Source organism: Vanessa tameamea, chromosome 12, assembly GCF_037043105.1.
Source record: "Vanessa tameamea isolate UH-Manoa-2023 chromosome 12, ilVanTame1 primary haplotype, whole genome shotgun sequence".
Lineage (NCBI taxonomy): Eukaryota > Metazoa > Arthropoda > Insecta > Lepidoptera > Nymphalidae > Vanessa > Vanessa tameamea.
In genome coordinates this window covers 2924511-2946012 of record NC_087320.1, presented here as the reverse complement: position 1 = coordinate 2946012, position 21502 = coordinate 2924511, and the positions used below count along the sequence as shown (strand labels likewise).

The 21502-nt window shown below is 32.7% G+C and overlaps 2 protein-coding genes and 1 pseudogene across 2 annotated transcripts in view; 2 read left to right on the top strand and 1 right to left on the bottom strand.

The window, feature by feature from the left end:
- Positions 1 to 3148, bottom strand: part of LOC113392970 (chaoptin) — a 55334-nt gene extending 52186 nt beyond the window's left edge. The window contains exon 1 of the mRNA XM_026629621.2: positions 2806 to 3148. Within this exon, the coding sequence (XP_026485406.2) occupies positions 2806 to 2886 (81 nt within the window). The 5' untranslated portion in view covers positions 2887 to 3148. The remainder of the gene's footprint in view (positions 1 to 2805) is intronic.
- A 5219-nt stretch (positions 3149 to 8367) lies between these two features.
- Vps16a (Vacuolar protein sorting 16A) lies at positions 8368 to 19593 on the top strand. Its single transcript, XM_026629866.2, has 15 exons — positions 8368 to 8661; positions 8814 to 9003; positions 9401 to 9547; positions 9807 to 9933; positions 10748 to 10881; positions 11300 to 11475; positions 12030 to 12276; positions 13192 to 13448; positions 13982 to 14120; positions 14956 to 15090; positions 16000 to 16161; positions 16735 to 16954; positions 17422 to 17599; positions 18270 to 18470; positions 19162 to 19593. Exons 1-15 carry the CDS (start codon positions 8612 to 8614, stop codon positions 19304 to 19306), a joined length of 2508 nt encoding a protein of 835 aa, XP_026485651.1. The 5' UTR covers positions 8368 to 8611; the 3' UTR covers positions 19307 to 19593.
- Positions 15312 to 15430, top strand: LOC113393141 (5S ribosomal RNA; annotated as a pseudogene).
- Positions 19594 to 21502: the final 1909 nt, after the last annotated feature.

Below are 21502 nucleotides of genomic sequence, written 5' to 3'. Positions count from 1 at the left end.
AAATCGAAATTTTCAAATTTTTCATTGTGACATAATATTAAGTTGTACGTTTCGATTAGTAGGTATCTCAATTTTAATTAACTTTCTATTTTTGGATCAAATATGATATTTTAATTAAATATACATACTATATTATCCTATTTATATTATTATAATTTAACTTTACATAGATTTACTTTATGTTTGTTAGTATATTTTTTTACATAAAAGTTTTGTTTTATTAATATTAAAATATACTGTATAACGGAATATTTTCTACAAACCTACCGGTAGTTTCATCTTTAATTATTCATTTTAAAAGAGTAAAAGTTGAATTTATTATTTGATACTTAAAGTGTAAAATTTTAAATAAAAAATAATATATAATAAATAAAATATAATAATGAATTTTAAATCAATATTTAAATATAGGAAGATAAACAGGCTACCTTAATGACTCAACAGCTTTCTGACAAAAAGTACTTTTACGGCTATTCATTTAACTATAAATCAACCACTTAATGACAGTCATTACCAATAAATATATTCTACGACACGCAAATCTTAAAGCATCAATAATGCTCATATAAAATTTGCTTTCAAAAATCGAAAATACCATATACGATGTAGTATACCTATGAAATTAGATAAATCTTAATCTTTCATTTTAATTTTCGTCAAAAAAAAAAATATATAAACATTATTGTTATGTAGTCAATAATAATATCTTAATCCTCACGTTATATCCCCTAATTAACACGATACATTTGTAATGCATTTGTATTTCTTTTTTTTTAACGTTACAAAAATACCGTTATCAGCCACTACACTTTTAAAGGGCAATTAATTTAGTTTATTATATATTTCACAATGTAAGCCAATTTGTGTCATGAAGATTTCCAATGCATTTGAATACTAAGATCTTCTTATCCCCCTTCTATTTGTTGAGTAGTAACTGGTACACAGTGTTGTTTCCTTAATACTCAGTAGGCCACGTTCAAATAGCTGTGATGCAATTTGTAAATGGCTTGGTACAGTTTCATGTCGATTTAACTTTGATATTTTGAAGCATTTTAATGAGCTTTATACATTCAATAATTTAATACGATTTATGTTTAAATTTATTACTTACTAGGTTTTGTGCAATATTAATTCATCTTAAGATACGTAATTATTAGATTGCATAATTGTTTGTAATTGATGTATAAATTCACTTTTTAAGTGCTGTTGCTGCGATATTGTATATTCGTCCTCCATTAACTATGAACCTAATGTACTGAAAAAGGTACATCGTGTTGGATGTACGCTTATCGTGATGCAATAACATTATTAAAATAGAAGAAGTTTACACTTCGTGGAGCTTCCATACATTTTCAATACCTAGGACTAACTTGTGATGATATAATAGCGACTATCGCCGTACTTTGATAGAGTTTCCATACTTTACCGAAAGTAAAAGACCCACGTGAAAATCTTCTAGTTAAAATAATATTCAACGAAGATAAAGATAAAATGCTCGCTCGCTCATAGACGCAGCTAACCTTCAAGTGGATTTGATTTAAGGCTTCAAAATATTGGTCTATCAATTTCTGAATCAGTAATTCATAACATTTTTTTTAATTACTATTATAATTTATTAATTTTTTTATTGCGACTACAAATGTTCACATACTGAGCTATTTTATAGCAGCTCTCATGTAAGACGCCGAAGACACAAGGGGGCACAAGGTTAATCAGGTCTGTTGACAGATATTCGTTTTTTTATAGCTGTTACAGGTTTTAATTAAAAACCAAACAATTTATGAATACTTTATGTGGTTAAATAACTGATGTCTTCATACGTGTATAATTGCAGGTCTAACTGCTATCGATTTATTTTTTTTAATGAAACGTAAAAAAAACTAGCGTAAGTACAACAGGTTCCCCTACATGCTGTCTCAGTTCCAATGGTTGGAGGCGCATAGTCGGTATAAGGAATGTTTACTTATTCCTTACATTATCTATGTGCAAACATTATATGATAGATATATCCACACACACACAATAGTTGCAAAATAACACCAAAACATTCATAAACAATAATACATTCTATAAATACCGCGTATGTTTTTATAATTAACCGTAGCTTGAAATAAAACTTTAATATAATATATACGTTGTATAACAGGAAATCACCAACCCGGTAAAATGCACCAAGCAATAAAGTTCATCATTATATTAGAATACTAAATAAAATATTTAATATAATTTAGAACTAGCTTGTAATCTGATCATATAAATTCAATTGCTTATTTTCAAGGGTCATAATTGTTGGCCGCACCAACTCACTAGGTAATATTGTTATCAAGCTGCAATTCCATTGCTATATAAAAGCTGTAAAGCACAATGTCAAACGCTGGAAACTTGACTTGTTGCGTATTTATAATGATATTGACTAGAGCAGTACGACTTTGCTCCAGCTTTCCTCTTACTATTAAACAATAGTTTATTGTTGTCCTGCATACATAATGCTCAGTACATTATATCGATAAAATACTTTACTCATATAGAATAGGGATACAAGTTAATTAAACGAGACGCTAATACTGGTCTACCACGCAAAGTGCTGAGAAAACTGGTACCCTTTTTAACTAATTACAATATGTTGAAGTAATTATTTATACATAAGTACTTGAAGATCATATATTTTCTTTTACGAAACCAGTTTTATTTTAATTCGTTTAATCAAACTAAAACAGTCGTAGTTTGCAAAACAACATTTGCCCGTCTTTAACTTTTATTCAAATTGATAAAAGCGCGCTCAAAATGTAAAATGTTTTAACTTACCTTTGACGCTCCGAACATCCGACTGGCAAAGCTTTTGGTATCCACAAACACTTCGTCGAAGCACTTAAGCCACTCCGTCATACGAACTCGAAAGAAAAATCCGCAACATTTCACATATCACAAATAATTTCACAAATACAAGGAATCCATATGAATCTCGTATTTGTTTCAGAGGCACTATTTACATTCGTTTATGTCACTGGAATGGAAGCTTTCGTTTAAAAATAAGTTATTGGAATGTTGATGCGCGAACGCAGTCGAGCGTGTGAGGGCAGAGACCCAAGTTTGTAAGCAGTCCGCCGCTTGCGCCTGCCGCGACGTGAGTACCGTTGTTCTGAGAGTGGGAGCGAGGTCGAGATACATCTAGGCTTTGGTATTTTTAACTTACTTCATTACTTTTCGATGTCATGAGTGTTTTGATCGTACGTGTCGGCACATTTTAGGCGTTAATGAAATTTCATTACAGTAAAGAGACATTCCTTAAAAACGTATTGATTAAGACCTTAGTTCAATAATGTTATTGGTGTAAGACTAAATACTTAGTTATTTAAGATAAAACTAATTAAAAAACGCTAATGCTAAAGATCTTCCTAAATTAATCATTAATAATCGTATGAATTCTCAATAATTTTTAAATTGTAATATTTAGTATATATATTCGTATAATATTTCATAGTAATGTATTCTATTTATATATTGGAATGTACTGAGCAACTTATAATCTAATAATGACTAAGCTTACTTACTACCTGGAACTAAATGAGTCATATTATTATCTTCTATATGAGTTATTTAATTTCTATAGTGGGTAAAGCTTATCAACATTAGCCAATATTTCTTTTTTACTCGAACTAACATTATACCTCCGAGCCCTAAGGCATATTTTTATGATCACTGCGCTAAAAAGTACGTCAAATATCATTATTACTTACTGAATTACGTATTAACGCATTAGTTGCGCATACGCAATGCCTATAAAAGATTTCAACGCGTACACTAAATTTTCTATTGAATAAAAAATGGTTTTAAACATTAAGATGCTATGTTCTTTGCTCGTTAATATTGTAATATATGTTTATGCAAACGTTTCGTAATCATTTTAACATCCATTGTTGTATATTCTCAGAAAATCTAATATTACATCGTCATCTCATCACTTTTGTTTTAAAATATTAAATAAAAATGTCTTACAAATTATATAACGTCACGTTTTAAATATTATATACCTAAATATTAATTAGTACAGAGAAATAAATGTACTCTTAAGTGTATATATACTCTTAACTTTATTGAAATGAGTGAAATTGCAAATTGTTGCAATTTTTAATTGCATAAATAATTGTTAAAAAAATTAATTTGACAGTTCAAATTAATTTTTTGAACATATTAAAACAGGGCTTAAAATCATAACATACAACAAACACATCGAACATATTTGCTTTGACTTTCGTTAATTAATATTTATTATTTAAACAATAAAACTGTGATTATGCTGTGTACATGAAAAAAAAATGTTGTAAAAGGTTAAATAAGAGTTAAATTATAACCGACACGGAAGCCAACTGAATTACGAAAATGATTTATCTAGACTCTAGATCTTTTGTCTTCGCACAGATCTCGCAGAAAATAACGGGTGTTTAAATTAAATATGTTAATAATAACTTTAAACAACATTTCATGATCGAGCTGCTTGGAATAGTCTTGGCTTTTGATCGGGACGAATTATAATTTTAGGGTGAAATATTAATGTCGAAGTCCATGTGTAATACAGTAATAAGAAGATACATAAAAAAATAAATAAATAAGGCTTTATAATATCTTTATTTAATTCAATTACTAATTTCTCATAAATAGACTAATTAAAATATTAAAAAGGTTTCAAAAGGTAAATTTTAATTTTATGTTAAGTTTATTTTGTTTGAAAAGAAAGTAGAGAAAAATATATTTGCTCATTTTTGTTTTAAAGTGATGCAGTTTTTATATTAAATATATTACTGCGTCACACTTACTACTTAAATACGAAACCGATATTACCTTTCGCGCTGGTATGTGCACAGAGAAGTTATTTTCAAATGATGAATTATACTTTCGTGTTTGTCGTCTCTCTCACACCGGTGACGAACCGAAAGAGATGGCATTATTAAAGATATTCAAGTAAATTCCTTCAACTGCTTAGTAGTCCACGGACATGGGACCAGCCGTGAGAGAATAACTGCAAGCATTCGTCCATGCTAAAACGTATTAATTAGTTATAAAGCTCAGTCAATACTGTAATTCTATGGCACACCTTGAATTTTTATATGATGTCAGTAGCTATTAAAACTTGTTTACATGTTTAATTAACATAACATGATTAATTAACATAAATTATATAACTTTTCGTGAAACGACTGGTTAGTATTCATTTCTGTTATTAATTTTATACCTCATCCATAAATTTTCCAAGAAAACAACTTCCCGGAGAATAAATCAAGAATAGAAAGAAAAATAAAATAGTTAATTATTAATATTATTTATGGGAAAGTGTTGACATAACAAAATATTACTATTTCACACCAATAAATACTACTGTATGTTGTATGATGCTACTACTGAGTGCATCTTTTAACTAAACTTACACTGAACTTATAATTATGTGTTGGTCGTAAAACGAATTTTTAACCAATTCCATCACACTGAGTGAGCTGAAAAATTTGCAGACATTAATGATGCAAGTAAAATTAGTTCAGTAATGAAAAAAAAGCTGGAAAGTTCTAGCGACGTGGCACGACCATCTCCGCGAGGAACGGTAAGCGCGCGAGCGCGTCGTCAGAGCCATCCTGCCGGCCTTCGAAGCCTGAATGAGACGAAAGCGACGAGTCACCTTCCGACTTACACAGGTAATGACCGGTTACGATTGTTTTGGAGAATACCTGTGTATGAACGGACACGAAGCGACGACGACCATTGTGGCGCGGACCGTGACACCGCCCAGCACGCATACGCTGGAGGCGTGCCCCTCGTGGAACGCGTGAAGGCAAATCGTGGTCGTGGTTGGATAATACATCTCCTGCGAGCAATCTTGTCGAATCACCTATACCGTCGCCTCTGAGGAGAGCTCCGACGAACCACGAGCGGAGCAAAGCACGGGAGGGGCCGCGGATGCGTTATATCAACACAGCCTCTACAATGCGTACCGAGGACGGCCTTCGCAGTGGTTTTAGTGGGTAGGAATCCCACATAACCCGGCTTCCCCCCAGGGGTCCAGGTACTTTACTGAAGGTTTCCACATCGTGAAAAAAAAACGAAGGTGTGTTCCACCTGAACACAGTAGTATAAATACAGTATTTAGACTCAATTTTATATTAGACTCAAGGTACCCTAATGACTTATCTTTCAGTACAATGTCTACATATTATGCAGAGAATTACTACCATAGAATCACATTTACTGGGGTACAATTAACGACTAAGGCTGTTGAAATGTTAATGGCTATTAATAACCAAAGTACATTCATCGTAGCAATTAACGATGATCTACTACCAAACATTACATCGATTCTATTAATGTGCAAACAACTTAATCCAAATGCTACATATATTTTAATATAACAAAATAACAAAATCTCAACACTATTTTTGGAGGCTTTTAAAAACATTTTTAAATATAATATCACGATTACATTAAGTTTATATGCTTACAGCTTCGACCGTTTTGGAGTGCAGACCGAAAACAACCTGCAATGTGCTCATTATTTAATCTTTTTCAACCCTCTAATTACATAAATTATATCAATATATTGTGATGCAGCCGTGAGAATTCGTACAGTAACAAAAGCATCCCGATTGTAATTTCCAGATAGAAGAAAAATACCGCTACCCCAAAGTAAAAAGCTGTAACACATACGAGTAAATTCATGCTTAAATTATTTAATATATATATATATATATAAATAATGGAATATAAAAATGAAATAATCAGTATTGCTTATATATTATACTTTTACCAGGTGAGCCGGCTCACAAAGTTTACAATCAAGCGATTGTTATTTTAGAAAAGATGGAGAAAGGTTCAATATTTCTATGTATCTTCCCCTCGTAATACTACAGTTCTGTTGACGTTTATAGATACAAATTGCTTATGGCTTCATTGAATTTCACATTCCAGTTTTGAGAACTTGCTTCACCTTTTAAAGAAATCGTCAACACATGACCGAGGTACGGCATGTTTACGTTGAAAGCGGTATTGCAAGAGCCTATTTCCTTTAGTTTTTCATAGCTAGAAAGTGAAAATCGTCAAAGACTTAGTAATTATTAAATTATTTAAAACCAGTAAATTTTCACTATTTAATCATCAAACATTTCATATCACTGAAAATTAGCGATGAGCAACTCAAAAATACCATTTTTATTCTATAATGTATTCAGCTACCAATAGGTTGTCCAAATATTCACATTTTCAACATTTAAAATATACGAACCATATTTTAATTGTTATCTAGATGAACAGGAAAAAATACCTATTTAAATTAACCAGATTGCGTACATTGTCTTAAAACTATCCGCAGTGTTTAATTGGACAATCAGTAAATAACTGTAATACTAATATATTGAATAAAAGAATTTGATTTGACCGTCTCTGTCTCAGTCTCGTGAGCCGACTTCAGTTCGCTCTGATCATATGGTAAAATGTAAATCGGACCTTACTACTAAGATTGAAGGAGGAAAATGCTGGTAAACTTGCTCGAAAAAAACATATTTTTTAAGTTGAACCTGGCGAAAATCCAATGGGACATGTGAATGTGAAAAAGATAATTTAATTCTTACAAATTTGGTTCAAACAAGAGACAGTGCACAAAAACTCTCGGTTGAGATACTCGTGCACATAAGAAAACGCCTTTGTTTTTGTCAACTGATAAGATAATGTATTAAATAACTTACATACGAAAGTTATCGCTCACAACTTTTAACAAAATTTAAAACTAAAAATGATTGACATTTCAATGAAGTACAGAGTTTTTATGGGTACTTAAGGGAAAGGTTAACTCTTCCTGATCGGAGAATCCATTGGTGATCAATGTTAATGACGAGTGTGAAATCTCATGCACCATTTCTCCGAGGCGCTCGTGAGTGTTGGCCTGAAGAAGGTAACTGAATCCAGAATGAACCAGCTTCCAAACTGTGGCGTATTAGCGCTTTAGGACAGTCCTATGTTCTCAACATAGGACAACATAGTGGATTATAATTAGATAAATGATGATATAATTCAATTGTGTGCTTACACTGTGGTTTTTGCCGATTTTTCTTTGTAGAATCAATATTACAAAACGATAATCTTAAATTTAATAATTCAACCTCGTTAGTCAAAATGTTATGTGCATATGTGTAATGTAGATATTACTTGAGCTTAGTCAAATAATAATTAGTCACATTTGTACATAATATATACCTTAATCTTATTCATAATAAAACACTTATCGAAGGTAACCCAAACAAATTATGTGCTTTAACAGATTTTAGTAGGTAACATTTTATGCAGAGTTGCCAAATGCCAATTAAATGGCTGTCAATGTCAAATGTTATCGCATTGTCAAAAATTGAAAAACAAAACATGAAACATCATTAATTGGTTCTATAATAATTCTGTAATTCTATTATAATTCTTAGTGGTTGAAAACAGTTCAGCAATATTCTAGTATTACATGTTAACGCAGTTACGATCTAATACTATTCAAAGTTTGCTAAAAGTACTAGGTTGTGATAAGTTTTTCCTTGTAAACAATCAAATTAGAACGAACCCGATTATTAAATAAAAACAAGATACAAAAATGTCAGCGTTATTAACCGCGGATTGGTTTCAATTGGATTCCTATTACAGGTTAGTTTGTTTATAAAAAACTTAACTTAAAAAAAATATATACAAATTATTCAAGTTAAATAACTGTTCAATTTTATAATAATATCTAAATACTTGAATATAGAATATTTTACTTATTTGATCATCTTTCATCAATTTATTACTTTTTTTAGGAAATTTGATCTGTATAATATGGTTTGGTCTATGGACGAAGGCTTAGGCAACATGATTGTAAGTGGTGCTCCATATGGAGGTCCAATTGCTGTAGTGAGGGATAGAAAACAATTTGTTCGTATTATGACAACAGCCAAACCAGTTATTACTATTTATAATGGTGTTGGAAATATTATATCAAAAATTTTGGTTAGTATGTTATTCATTAAAATTGTTTTATAATCATGTATTAATTTCTTCTTAATTATTTTAAATTATCATGTGTATACATTCATTCTGAATTTGTACAGATAGAATTCATACATTTCCCATGCTTAAATTTTAAATTTACAATAATTATTTTTGAGTGAGTTTCTAAGTTGTGAGAGAAGTAACTATGCTAAATTTCAAGTCAATAGGACTTACAGTTTTGGAGAGAAAATGAGGAGCATTTTGTTTATATATATATTAGTTTAAATTGCCTTAACCTTATAACTGAAATGGCCCAGTAGCCAATACATGTAAATTTAACTGAAGTTCAAATAATTTCTTAGATTTTTTTTAAAAGAGTAATTCTGCAGTACATAATATTTAAACAATGTTTTAGTGGAATAATGGTGTGCTTGTGCATATGGGATGGTCAGATGGTGAACAGTTGCTGTGTGTGCAAGAGAGTGGAGATGTTCTTATCTATGACATGTTTGGTGCTTATCAAAAAACTTTTAGTATGGGACAAGAAGCAAGAGATACAAAGGTATGTAACAGCTATGTATTATTTTACAATTCCAATTTATTTTTTATATAATCTCATTTTTAAACAGCAATAATGTTGTATAACAAATAAATACTACATAAACTATATATGATACTTTTTAATGATATAATTTCTCAAAGTAGGTAACTTTGAGAAATTAGTGTACTTTTTAATGAACTTTGAAAAAGATTATATTACTTCACATTTATTCATAAATGTACTAAAATAAATATTAATAAAAATAAATCAATTTTTTCAGGTCTGTAAGGCACAGTTATTTTCAAACCCTCATGGTATCGGTCTGGCTGTTATGACTACAACAAATCGCATGTTCCTAGTGAGTAATGTATCTGAACCCAAAGTAAGACCTGTACCTGATGTACCAAGTAAGTATAAACTGCTTACCATTTTTTACATGTGTTAAAATTTGAATTGGTAGTCAATTTTAATTGATAGATTGCTCAGACATTACAGAAAAAAATGAATTAGAAATAAAAAAAAAGAAGTTTTTTCTTCTACATGCATTTTGAAATGTATGTATATAATGATTGAACTATGAGGAGAAAAAATAAACATACATTCTTTTGATATCACTTGACTTTAATTAGTGAGGTTAAAGTACTGTATGAATTGTTTAATGAATAAATGTTAACAATTTAATTATACATTTTGTTATTTTCACATTATTATACTATAATTATTTCTTTTGATAGTTATTGATAGAAATTCAATAACAGTGTATACATTGTACTAAAAGGACCAATTTATTTTGAGACTCACTTATTGAGAATTGATTTACAGTTGAATTCATTCAGATACAAATCAATTTAAACACCTTAAAGGCTTTATTATTTTTTAAATAAAAGTTAAAAAAAGAATTAAATATGTCTAATAAAATTATCTGAGACATCCTTAATGCTACTAGTGTCTGGATATGGATTATAGATCAGTGTTACAGATTAAGTCTTAATTACTTTTGTTTCTTTATGAAAAGAATAGTTTTCGTCTTACAGTAATAATGTTAGCAGAATATTATTTCTTTATTAACTAACATAATATTAAACCTAAAAGGCTTTACCTATAAATATTGTATAAAGTTATACAATATTGTGTCTTTACACAAGCACTCGCTTAATGTCGTTTGTATGTAAGGCTGTTGTATTTCAATCTTATATATCCAAATAAACATATATTTTCCAGGAGCCAATGAACCAATAACATGCTGGTGTGTTCTTAGTACTGGTCTGCGATCTTCAGCTGTTATTGGATTCCTTGTATGCAGAGACAAAGAGGTGTATAGATGTCAACTTGGTGAATCAAGGCCCCTTCTTATGGTAAGTATTTTAGGTTCACATATATTTTTGTGCATAAGGTTGCTTAGCACTTTATTTTTTGTATAATAGAACCTCCTCATAAATATGTATATACACAATGAAACACTTATAAAATGTAGGCAAAGAACATACAGTGGCAGATATAGAATTGTCTTTTGGGAGGGGTTTGTCCTCAATGAGAGTAATCAATGTAAACATTAATAAAGCACCCAATACTTTTATTTGCTTTAGTGTAATGCTTTTAAAAAAAATTGAATGATAATTATAAAGTGCACCTTAAAATTTGTCCTGGAAGAACACAGCTGCTTTTGGAGGGAGGGGGTTTCCCTCCCTGAATCCACTGCGGTGTAATTTTCCTCAAATATATATAAAAAAAAAATGATGTTACAACCTTTTTATTGAATTATTATTTTTACAGCGACCTGAAATAAGCAATGCTTACACACAAATCCTAACAATAGTGCCCTCACAAAATGGACGCCATATTGCTCTATTTACTGATTCTGGTATTTTGTGGATTGGTTCATCGGAATTTAAGAGCAAATACTGTGAAATTGATACCGGGTATATCAAACAACCCAAAGAACTAGTTTGGTGAGTCAAATAACGTAAATATATTTTTTTATATATTGCCTTAGTTGCAATTTCAAATATTTATTTAATTACCTGTTAAATGATGTAACCAAAATATTTAAATTAATTTAAGATAAGCACTAAACAAGAGAGGCGTATATCATATTTATTTAGTTAACAGTAACGTTACTGCTATGTGGGTCACATAGTGATGATATATAGTATGTAAACCTTTCTCAATAAATGGGCTCTCTAAAGCCAGTAGCTAATTTTGAAAATCTGATTAGTATACCCCGAAATAAGCCCTTTCAACAAACTCACTATTAATATAACATTTAAAACCTCTATGGTTTTAGTCATAAACGTTTTCAGCATGTGTATAGTTAAACACTGATTTATCTCTTTCTATCACTATTGATTTGAAATTCGATAAAAGAAGACGGCAATTTTGACATAATCACTCTGTAAATAATAAAAGTTATTATTTATATGTAGTCGTACAAAAGTTCATATTTTGTATGAAGTGAGAATTAAAATGAAATTGTACCTATATATATATATACATCCTTATTCAGGTGTGGTTCCCAAGCTATAATAGGACATTGGGATGACACGATGTGTATCTACGGTTTCAACGGTACCACCGTGTCGTACCCGTACGACGGACCGTTCCACCTCATACCAGAGATGGACTGCGTTCGGATCATTTCGGAAATGACACACGAACTTGTACAAAAAGTGCCGGTTGTTGTTGAAAAAATATTCAGGATAAATAGTACCGCCCCCGGATCGTACTTAGTAGAGGCCTCGAAGCAATTTCAGGTTGGTAATTTCTTTATTATTTAGTTTATAACATTATTAGCCACTCGCCCTGACTTCGCTGAAGTGGAATAGACCCTTTATATAGAACATTTATACTGAAGGATACACATGCAAAGAAATATCTTGTATTCTTTTGGGCTATGAAATATACGTTTGGGCTATGTTTCGGCTATAAATGTATATATGCAGAACTACTTCAGCGCAATGGTTCAAAAACGCATATGTGTAGGACAAACATACGAGCTTTCATACTAATTTATATATGTATAGTCTATTCTAATCGCAAGAGGACAAAAGCCGAATAAACAAAATTTGACATTGAATCGAAATTTTACTTAGTGGTAGGCTTTGTGCAAGCCCGTCTGGATAAGTGCCACCCACTCATCAGATATTCTACCGTCAAACAGCAGTACTCAGTATTGTGTGTTCCGGTTTAAAGGATGAGAGAGCCAGTGTAACTACAGGCACAAGGGACATAACATCTTAGTTCCAAGGTTGGTGGCGCATTGGCGATGTAAGGAATGGTCAATATTTCTTACAACGCGATTGTCTATGGGCGGTGGTGATCACTTACCATCAGGTGGCCCATTTGCTCGTACGCCTACGGATACCATAAAAAATGCTTAAATAATCTATGATATATATTATGGATTAACGAAAAAATGGCGATTTGAACTTCGACGAAACTGTTATCAGAACTTTGGATGTAAAATGAAAGTGGATAAGTAGTTAAGTGGTGTAGTGTTATATTAAATAAATAAAAACATATATGTAACTCAAAAACTGTTAGTAGTGCACAATATTGCTGAGAATACGTAAATCTAAGGTTCGTTTCTCTTCACTCCTCCTTCGATTGGAATAGACCATGAGTAGGGAATGGTTTCACCGGGTACGTAATGCAAACCGGCGGCGCAGAGACGCAGCCACCGCGCCGACGAGTACATCCGGCTCGTGAAGCCGGACCTGGCGAGCGCGGTGCAGGACTGCGTGGACGCGGCGGCGTTCGAGTTCTGCCCGGACGTGCAGAAGCTGCTGGCGCGCGCGGCGCAGTTCGGCAAGGGCTTCCTGAGCGACGCCGTGCTCACCGAGCACTACGTGCGCACGTGCCGCTGGCTGCGCGTGCTCAACGCCGTGCGCGACCCGCGCGTCGCCGTGCCGCTCACCTACCTGCAGTATCCTTAGACCTGGCGGGCTCGCACGGAGCCCTCCCACCGAGTTATGTTGCTAGTACACACAAATGTACGGGACCCTTGTCGCCTCGAAAATGATAGATCCAAATAAGATTAGTATTTTGTTTTTACTTTCCTAAAATATTGAAAATTTGTCATAGTAAAACTAGAAACGTAAAATGATTGGCAGTAGCTGTCGTATTGGAAATCTTAGTCCTAACTCTTAATTGATTAATTACTGGAGCCCCTGAGATTTACATAGTATTATCTATGACCGTTCGTATATTCATCGTAAAACATCCACATAATAACGAAATACAACCTAGAAATATTTTCATAGTATTTCATAATAAAAAAAATATGCACAAATGATTTTTTGTAAAACAATCTAAAGAACCTTACTCCGAATTCAATATGCGATTTATGATTTTCAGTAATCCAATAAATGTACTCAACGTCTGCGTTAAGTTCTATCAAAATTTAAAATTGATGGAAATTTGTAGTATTAGAACAGTTTTATTCCTTAACGAAATCAGAGTTCAAAATCTAGGCGAGAGAATTTTACTAGACAGGCTCATATGGCGTCGCTTGCACTGTCTCGCCGGACACATCGCCTCCTATCTGCAGCTGAAAGACGGACAAACCAGAGTATTGTCGCATTGGGCCTGTTACAAGGTATTACTTTAAATATTCATTTTTAAATTTGAAAAAATCCAATTGCTAATTCTCGCCCACTTAAATATATTTACAGTATCAAACTGTAAATTTCCCACTGCTGGGCTAAGACCTCATCTCCCTTTGAGGAGGTTTGGAGCATATACCACCACGCTGCTCCAATGCGGGTTGGTGGATACACATGTGGCAGAATTTCGTTGAAATTAGACACATGCAGGTGTCCCCACGATGATTTCCTCACCGCCGAGTACGAGATGAATAATTATAAACACAAATTTGAACCGGCAATCATCGGTTATGATGCAATCGTTCTAACCACTGAGCCATCTCGGCTCTCTCTCGCCCACTGATTTTTTTTAATTGCACTAAAGCTAAATAGTTACTAAACAAAAGGAAATCGGTGACAGGAAAAGGTAATGAACTGTTTTGCTTATTACATATAGATAAAAAAAATATATCTTTATTCGTTCTAAAAGCAAAAAGACACAACTTGGATCCCCCAATCTACTTACAACCACGTCACGTGTCCACACGCGACTTCAAACTGGTTGCGCAATGTAAAAAATAACAGGAAAACACAATATAATATTTGATTTAAAATAAATATGATACACAGAGAAGTAATATAGTTACCGTTAGTCCAAATGGCGTAAACATGAAGGTCCAATTTTAAAAAGAAGTATGTTACGCATTTTTTTTAAGATTTATAAGTACAGCAGTCGAGGGAAAATAAGCATATTACGTTACATGAAATAATATGTTTTAAGAAAGCAGGAAATTTAAAAAAAGTATGTCAAAATCAATTTCATGTTTAAATTTTGACGGCCTTACTCAGGTAACACAGCCGCACCTGGACAACGAAAGTGCTGCTCGAGAAATTGGCGAAAAACTAAGAAACATTCCTGGCATATCCTACTCTACGATTGCTATGAAAGCTGCAGAAAAGGGAAGAAAAACGCTCGCTATTAAGGTTAGTTTTGAAGGAAAAACGTAGGTGTGAACGAGGAAACAATGGAGTATGAACTCGAATGCTTTTTTAGTTTTAATTTTTTTTGTAATTTAAATATAAATCAAACAGCTAGTGGCCAGCTATACTAGTACAACCTTTTAATAAATACAAACAGAGGGTTCAGGCGCTCGTTAATTATGTAATAAGTGTTTAGCCGCCTCACTTCGTGAAGGCAGTCGAATGCCAACGTCTATAGCCCGTTGAATACACCGGTTCTCGTCCGATCACCGAAGTTAAGCAACGTCAGGCGCGTTCAGTACTTGGATGGGTGACCGCCTGAGAACTCCGAGCGTCGTTAATTTTTTTCTCTTTTTTTTATTTAGTCTATTCTGCTGTATTATTTATATGTTTGTCAAAATAATTTATACAACAAAATAAGAAAATATAACAAACTAGAAGGTAAATCTGTCTGTCTGTCTATTGCGCTTTTACAACGTATAATCCACTGAAATGATTTTGATGGAACTAGGTACTAGGCAAGCTTAAGCCCACGAACCGCCATAGGCTACTTTTTTCATCCTTTGAAGGAGTAACGTTGGGCATAGAAGTTCTTCATCATAAACTGCATTCCAAGTGGTTGAAACCGCACTATATAAATATAAAATTGTGATGTTCGTTTATTATTTTTAGATTTATTTTAAAAATTACATGTGTGTCTCGGGACACCCGACAGAAGTGTTAACTTAAACTGTCCGAAATATGGCCAGCGCGGTGGTTTAGAGTGAGAGAGGATGAGCCCGTCTACCGCTGCCGTATGCGTAAGAGAAAGGGAAGCGAGACAGACTGGCACCGTAACGCGTTGCGTAACGAAGCGACGTACCCTGCCATAAGTTATCACTTCAAAAATACTTTGTAATATAATTGTTACAGATATTAGAATATGAAACTCGCAGTAAACTTCAAGTACCTCTGCTATTGGCCCTCGGAGAGGGTCCCACTGCGCTATTGAAAGCTACGGCTAGCGGGGATACGGACTTGGTCTATATAGTACTGTTGCATTTGAAGGAAAAGATGGGAAAACACGAATTTGAAGTGAGATTATTTTTTTAATTATGGTTGTATATTGTTGTATATAAGAAACTTCGAATATAATAATTTAAGTTTAGATAAATTAACAATACCGTAACAAAAAATAATTACACAATAAATAATAAATGAAGTCATAAATAAATCATGTTGTGGTAACTGTTTACCGCGAAGGGCATTCGTCTGTTTGTTTTCCCGCTTTAAATACAATAAACGAAACGCACAATGTAGCAGTTTTGGTAGATTGTATAAATTATTTTTATCAATAGTTGCACAAATGTCCTTGATGCACAGCTTAGAATAAATTTCAAACCGGACCCAGGACCGCAACGTGATTCGGATCGATCGCTTTAGTGCCCTTTAATTTTAATTTTTATATTTCTTATAAGGCACTAATATTAATATTGACCCGATATAAAATGAAAATGTTTCGCGAGGATAGGAATTTCGTCGGTTCCATCCATATCCAATAGAGAGCCCCCCATAATAGAGAATAACGTAATTCCGACGAGTCACCAGTTTTAACGTAATACGAAGAGTCGCTCACTAAGAGAAACGATCTAACGCGGCGTTTCGCAGCTGACGATCCGCAGCTTCCCGCTGGCGCACGCGCTGTACATCAAGTACTGCGCGAGCCACAACCGCGAGGCGCTGCGCCAGGTGTTCGTGCAGGAGGACGAGTTCGCGGGCCAGGCCGCCTCGCACATCCGCGACGCGCTGGAGCCGCCCTCGCCCGGCAGCGCCGAGGCCTCGCTGCTGTCCGCGCGCGAGTGCTACCGCAAGGGCAAGAACGACCTCGGTGAGCCGCGCTCTCTCTTTCTCTCTATCTATCTCTATCTCTCTCTCTCGGTGCGAATCTAAATAACAGAATTATTTCCTATATCGTTCGCCAATTCCATATCCCGTTGCATTTTAAGGACGTTTCTCGTATCATACTTACTTGAAAAAAAATCTGTCCTCCTAGAGATGGCGCGTACGTTCAATTTTTATACGAAATATGCTTGAGATGCCTGTTTATGAGTTTTAGATAACTCATTTTTTCATATGTTTATTTTTTATGTATATTTTAACATATAACGATATATCTATGATATCGCTGAATACTTTACTTGTACCTACATCAAATATTTGATATGTAATCTTTTTCTTAGAACTATAGCAGACGTCTCTTGTATGAGAAGAGTTATCCTTCGTGTCCCTTTTTTTTATTCATCATATGTTTTTATGTATATATTGAAAATATATATATGTAATTTTAAATTGTAGGAGTATCAATTTGTGAAGAAGCGAGAAAATTATGCAAACAGCAGTCCAGCCTCCAAGAAACTTACGGCGAAAGCTTCGTGGGTCTCTCCTTACAGGACACTGTGAAGAAACTTCTAAATCAAGGCGAAGTTAAATTGGCTGATAAACTACGATCTGAATACAAAATGCCCGACAGAAGGTAATTAAACATGTATTTTAAAGAACAACATATATTTAAACAATACAATTCCTATTTATTATATGATGAGAGACGTAAGCCAGTGGAAATATAGTATAAATTATGATAAGATTAATAAAGGCTACGGATAATATGGTCATCATAGATACTACTGCTAACGATTTTTGTTAAATATATCTTTATTTATAACTTAACACTATTATCATAATATATACAATACTATATACACTTTAATTTTACTTCCAAAGTACCGATAATAACTTCGCCAACATTCAAAACGCCATTTTGGAGCAAAATCATGAATATCATTCAAACTCTCGATCAATGATATCGCGTCAATCCGATGTCAAATTTTGTTTGTCTTTTGCCCTCTTGTATATAAATGTATTATAAACTATATATTTTGCTTTTATTTTTTATTAGCTTCATATCACGTTACTTATAAACGTTGTGTACCGAATGTCATTGATTTAATGTTCAATAGAAAAAGATATAACTGTTCAACTATATCGAAACCCCTCCTAAATATTGGCAAAACTAAATCCTATAAATTTGAACTCATTAAATATGTTAGAAAGAGATTTAGACAACAGTGTTAAGGCACAAGTCACATATTTTCAGTAATAATTGAAGGTAAGTATATGTGTTAATAATATTGTATTTTTTAAAGATATTGGTGGTTACGTATCCTGACATTAGCCGAAAGAGATGAATGGGCGCAGTTGGAAACTTTTTCAAAATCAAAGAAATCTCCCGTCGGCTACGAGCCCTTCGTCGACGCCTGTCTCAAGTACGGCAAGAACGATGAAGCTCTAAACTATCTACCGAAATGTAGAGATGACATCAAGGTCAAATATTACGTAAAAGCCGAGTAAGTATTTTTTTACTCGAACTATCCTACCTAATATTATTAAAAGCCGAGATGGCCCAGTGGTTAGAACGCGTGCATCTTAACCGATGATTTCGGGTTCAAACCCAGGCAGGCACCACTGAATTTTCATGTGCTTAATTTGTGTTTATAATTCATCTCGTGCTCGGCGGTGAAGGAAAACATCGTGAGGAAACCTGCATGTGTCTAATTTCAACGAAATTCAGCCACATGTGTATTCCGCCAACCCGCATTGGAGCAGCGTGGTGGAATATGCTCCAAACCTTCTCCTCAAAGAGAGAGGAGGCCTTTAGCCCAGCAGTGGGAAATTTACAGGCTGCTAATGTAATGTAAATGTAATGTAATATTATAAATGAAAAGTTGAGTTTTTGCAACGATTGTAATATATTATTTAAAATATATGAAATTTAGGTTGTATAAATATTTCAATCTTATTGCAAAGTAATTTCAGCTTTACCCTAAAAATATTAATTTATAAAATTTTATAATTATATATTTACAAAGAAAGTCAATTCAACTGTACATTATACACAGAATTTGGTATAAGATTGTCTTAGGTTAGGTAATTTTTCATTGTAATTTTGTCTTATTTCATCATTAATTTTGAGTGTTTCTATTTTTTTGGAAATTAATAGTGATTAATTAATAATTAATATGACATTAATGATTTTAGGTTCTATGAAGAAGCAGCGCAAGTGGCCTTTGATCAGAAAGATGAGAGCGCATTATTTTTCGTTCAGAACAAGTGTCCAGTTCGGGAGTCCACCAAGCATGCTAAAATTCAAGCCCTCTTGGACCAACTTTCAACCAAAAAGTAGTTAAGTTATAATTAAGGGAAAATAAATGAAATTGATTCCACGAGCAACCGCTGATATTTTTTGTTAATATTCAATCAAAATTATCCCATATGGCTTACTTTGTTAATCTTAACTTTATAACCTTTTGTAACATAAAATCAGTTTGGTTCCACCTATATAAGTGGTAATTGTAAGTAAAATATATTATAAAAGTTAAAATTAAGCATTATTTATTGTGATATTAATAGAGATGTCTGTAATCGTAATTTAGTTACTGATAAATAAAACTCATATATGGCGTGATTGCAGTTTGGCTTTATTTAATTAGTCTTACAATCATGACTTCGACATAAACGAAAGTAGTTGGTATTATTTCGTACGCAGATAAAACACCGATGAGTGAATCCTATACTTTACGATACAAAATTGGTACAAAAAATTATAACCATACATTTAATAACATTGAAAATTTTAGTTTTCTTCACAAATTACTTAAAGCGTTAATTAGGTGCAATATTAATTTCGCAGAACTTAAAATAAACGTCGAATTCATTTATGCAACTACATTATATTGCATCTGTGTACTACTAATTATTTTCCTTAATGAAGTACGATTGAATATTTCCCAAAAATGATGAAAAATAGTATTGAAAAACAATTTCACAGTACCTGAAGAAATCACAAACCGTACGTACGAGATTGAGATATATATATTCAGTATATCGTCGGTATAATATTCACAACCATTTATGGATTAATGTATAAGAAAAACATTTAGCGTGGAAGAATATCATATTTTCAATATATACAAGGATATAATATTGGAACCGTACATTCGAATACTCAGTTCAAACGTCGAACACTTTTTCTTTACAAAACTCGTCCCTACATCATTACATTCGAAAATTGGTCATTTATTTTAATTGACAACACTCGTCTTGTCAATATTTAAAAGTTGCCATTTCAATTTATTCACGACTAGCAATTATTAAAGCTACAAGCATGGCATTATTGGGTGTAAAATAAGAATTAATTATTCTGAATTATTCTGGTTCTTTAGGTAACATTTAATGTTCGAGTTTAATATTGGATCTTACGAGAATTTTGAAGTTGCGAGTTAGAGTTTACACATAAAACTTGTTCATCTTCGTTCTTATTTACACCTATGTCGCCGCACAATACCACTAATTATCAGACACACAAATTCAGTCACGTTTTAATAAAATGAGAAAAATGAGCACACCATGTCTTTCTAAGGTTAACGAATAAATAAATAATAACAAGTAATAAAGACAGACGTGTAATTCCAATGATATTTCCGTTCATATATAATATATACGATAGAAGTTACGTTGTTATTAATATGTTTTTTAAATGAATATCAAACCGCACTAAAATTACACGAATGTATCTATAAATATTTTTTTTAACAATCAGTCTTAATTAAAATGTACATACCTTTATATAATAAACAATATAAGTTATAATAATCGTAATGAACCAGTACAATATATATGTACGCAAAGTTACGACTATAGAAAATTTGACAATTCTTACCAGTTGGATAAATATATAAGAAAATAACTATCGACTCCCTCCAACTACACGGGTACGAAATAATGTAGCATCAGCAAAACCATTACAAATTATTGGTATCGTAATAAAAAAATATTTAGACATAATTTAATGAGATATTAGTTACGTTCGACGAATAGTCAAACATCCTATAGGCGTAACGGACAATTTCTTCAGTTTCTTTTTTTTTAAAGTAAGTTCATAGATAAATAACACATCAAAAATGTTTCAAACATTAGTATTGACATGTATTTATTATTCTGAAGAAGAAAAGTACATCGGATAAAATTTCTATTTTCGAGGACGGACAAACATACAATAAACGTCACATTGCGACGAGTCCTTAAGAAGATCTAGAATGGAGCTTAAAACATTACAGACATTTATAATTTCAACAAAAAAAAATCGTAAACACCTTTATCATTTAAATGAGCTTTTTTAACATTTTATAACTGCACACAATATTTGATCGGTTACAATTATAGACATCGCAGCTATGCTATGCAGCTTTGAAATAGTCGACAATTTCAGTGTTTACGACCGCCTGCGAAAGCCACCAACAATAATACACATTGTAACAATATTTGAAGAATGCGTAATTTAATTTGTAATAGAATTTTTTGTCACCAACGCTTGTTGACA

Excerpts from the sequence above, each read along its gene's own strand:
- Vps16a (XM_026629866.2), top strand. The coding sequence starts at position 8,612 with ATGTCAGCGTTATTAACCGCGGATTGGTTTCAATTGGATTCCTATTAC. Across the intron at positions 9,004-9,400 it reads ATATTATATCAAAAATTTTG|TGGAATAATGGTGTGCTTGT; the intron begins GTTAGTATGTTA and ends ACAATGTTTTAG. Across the intron at positions 11,476-12,029 it reads CAACCCAAAGAACTAGTTTG|GTGTGGTTCCCAAGCTATAA; the intron begins GTGAGTCAAATA and ends ATCCTTATTCAG.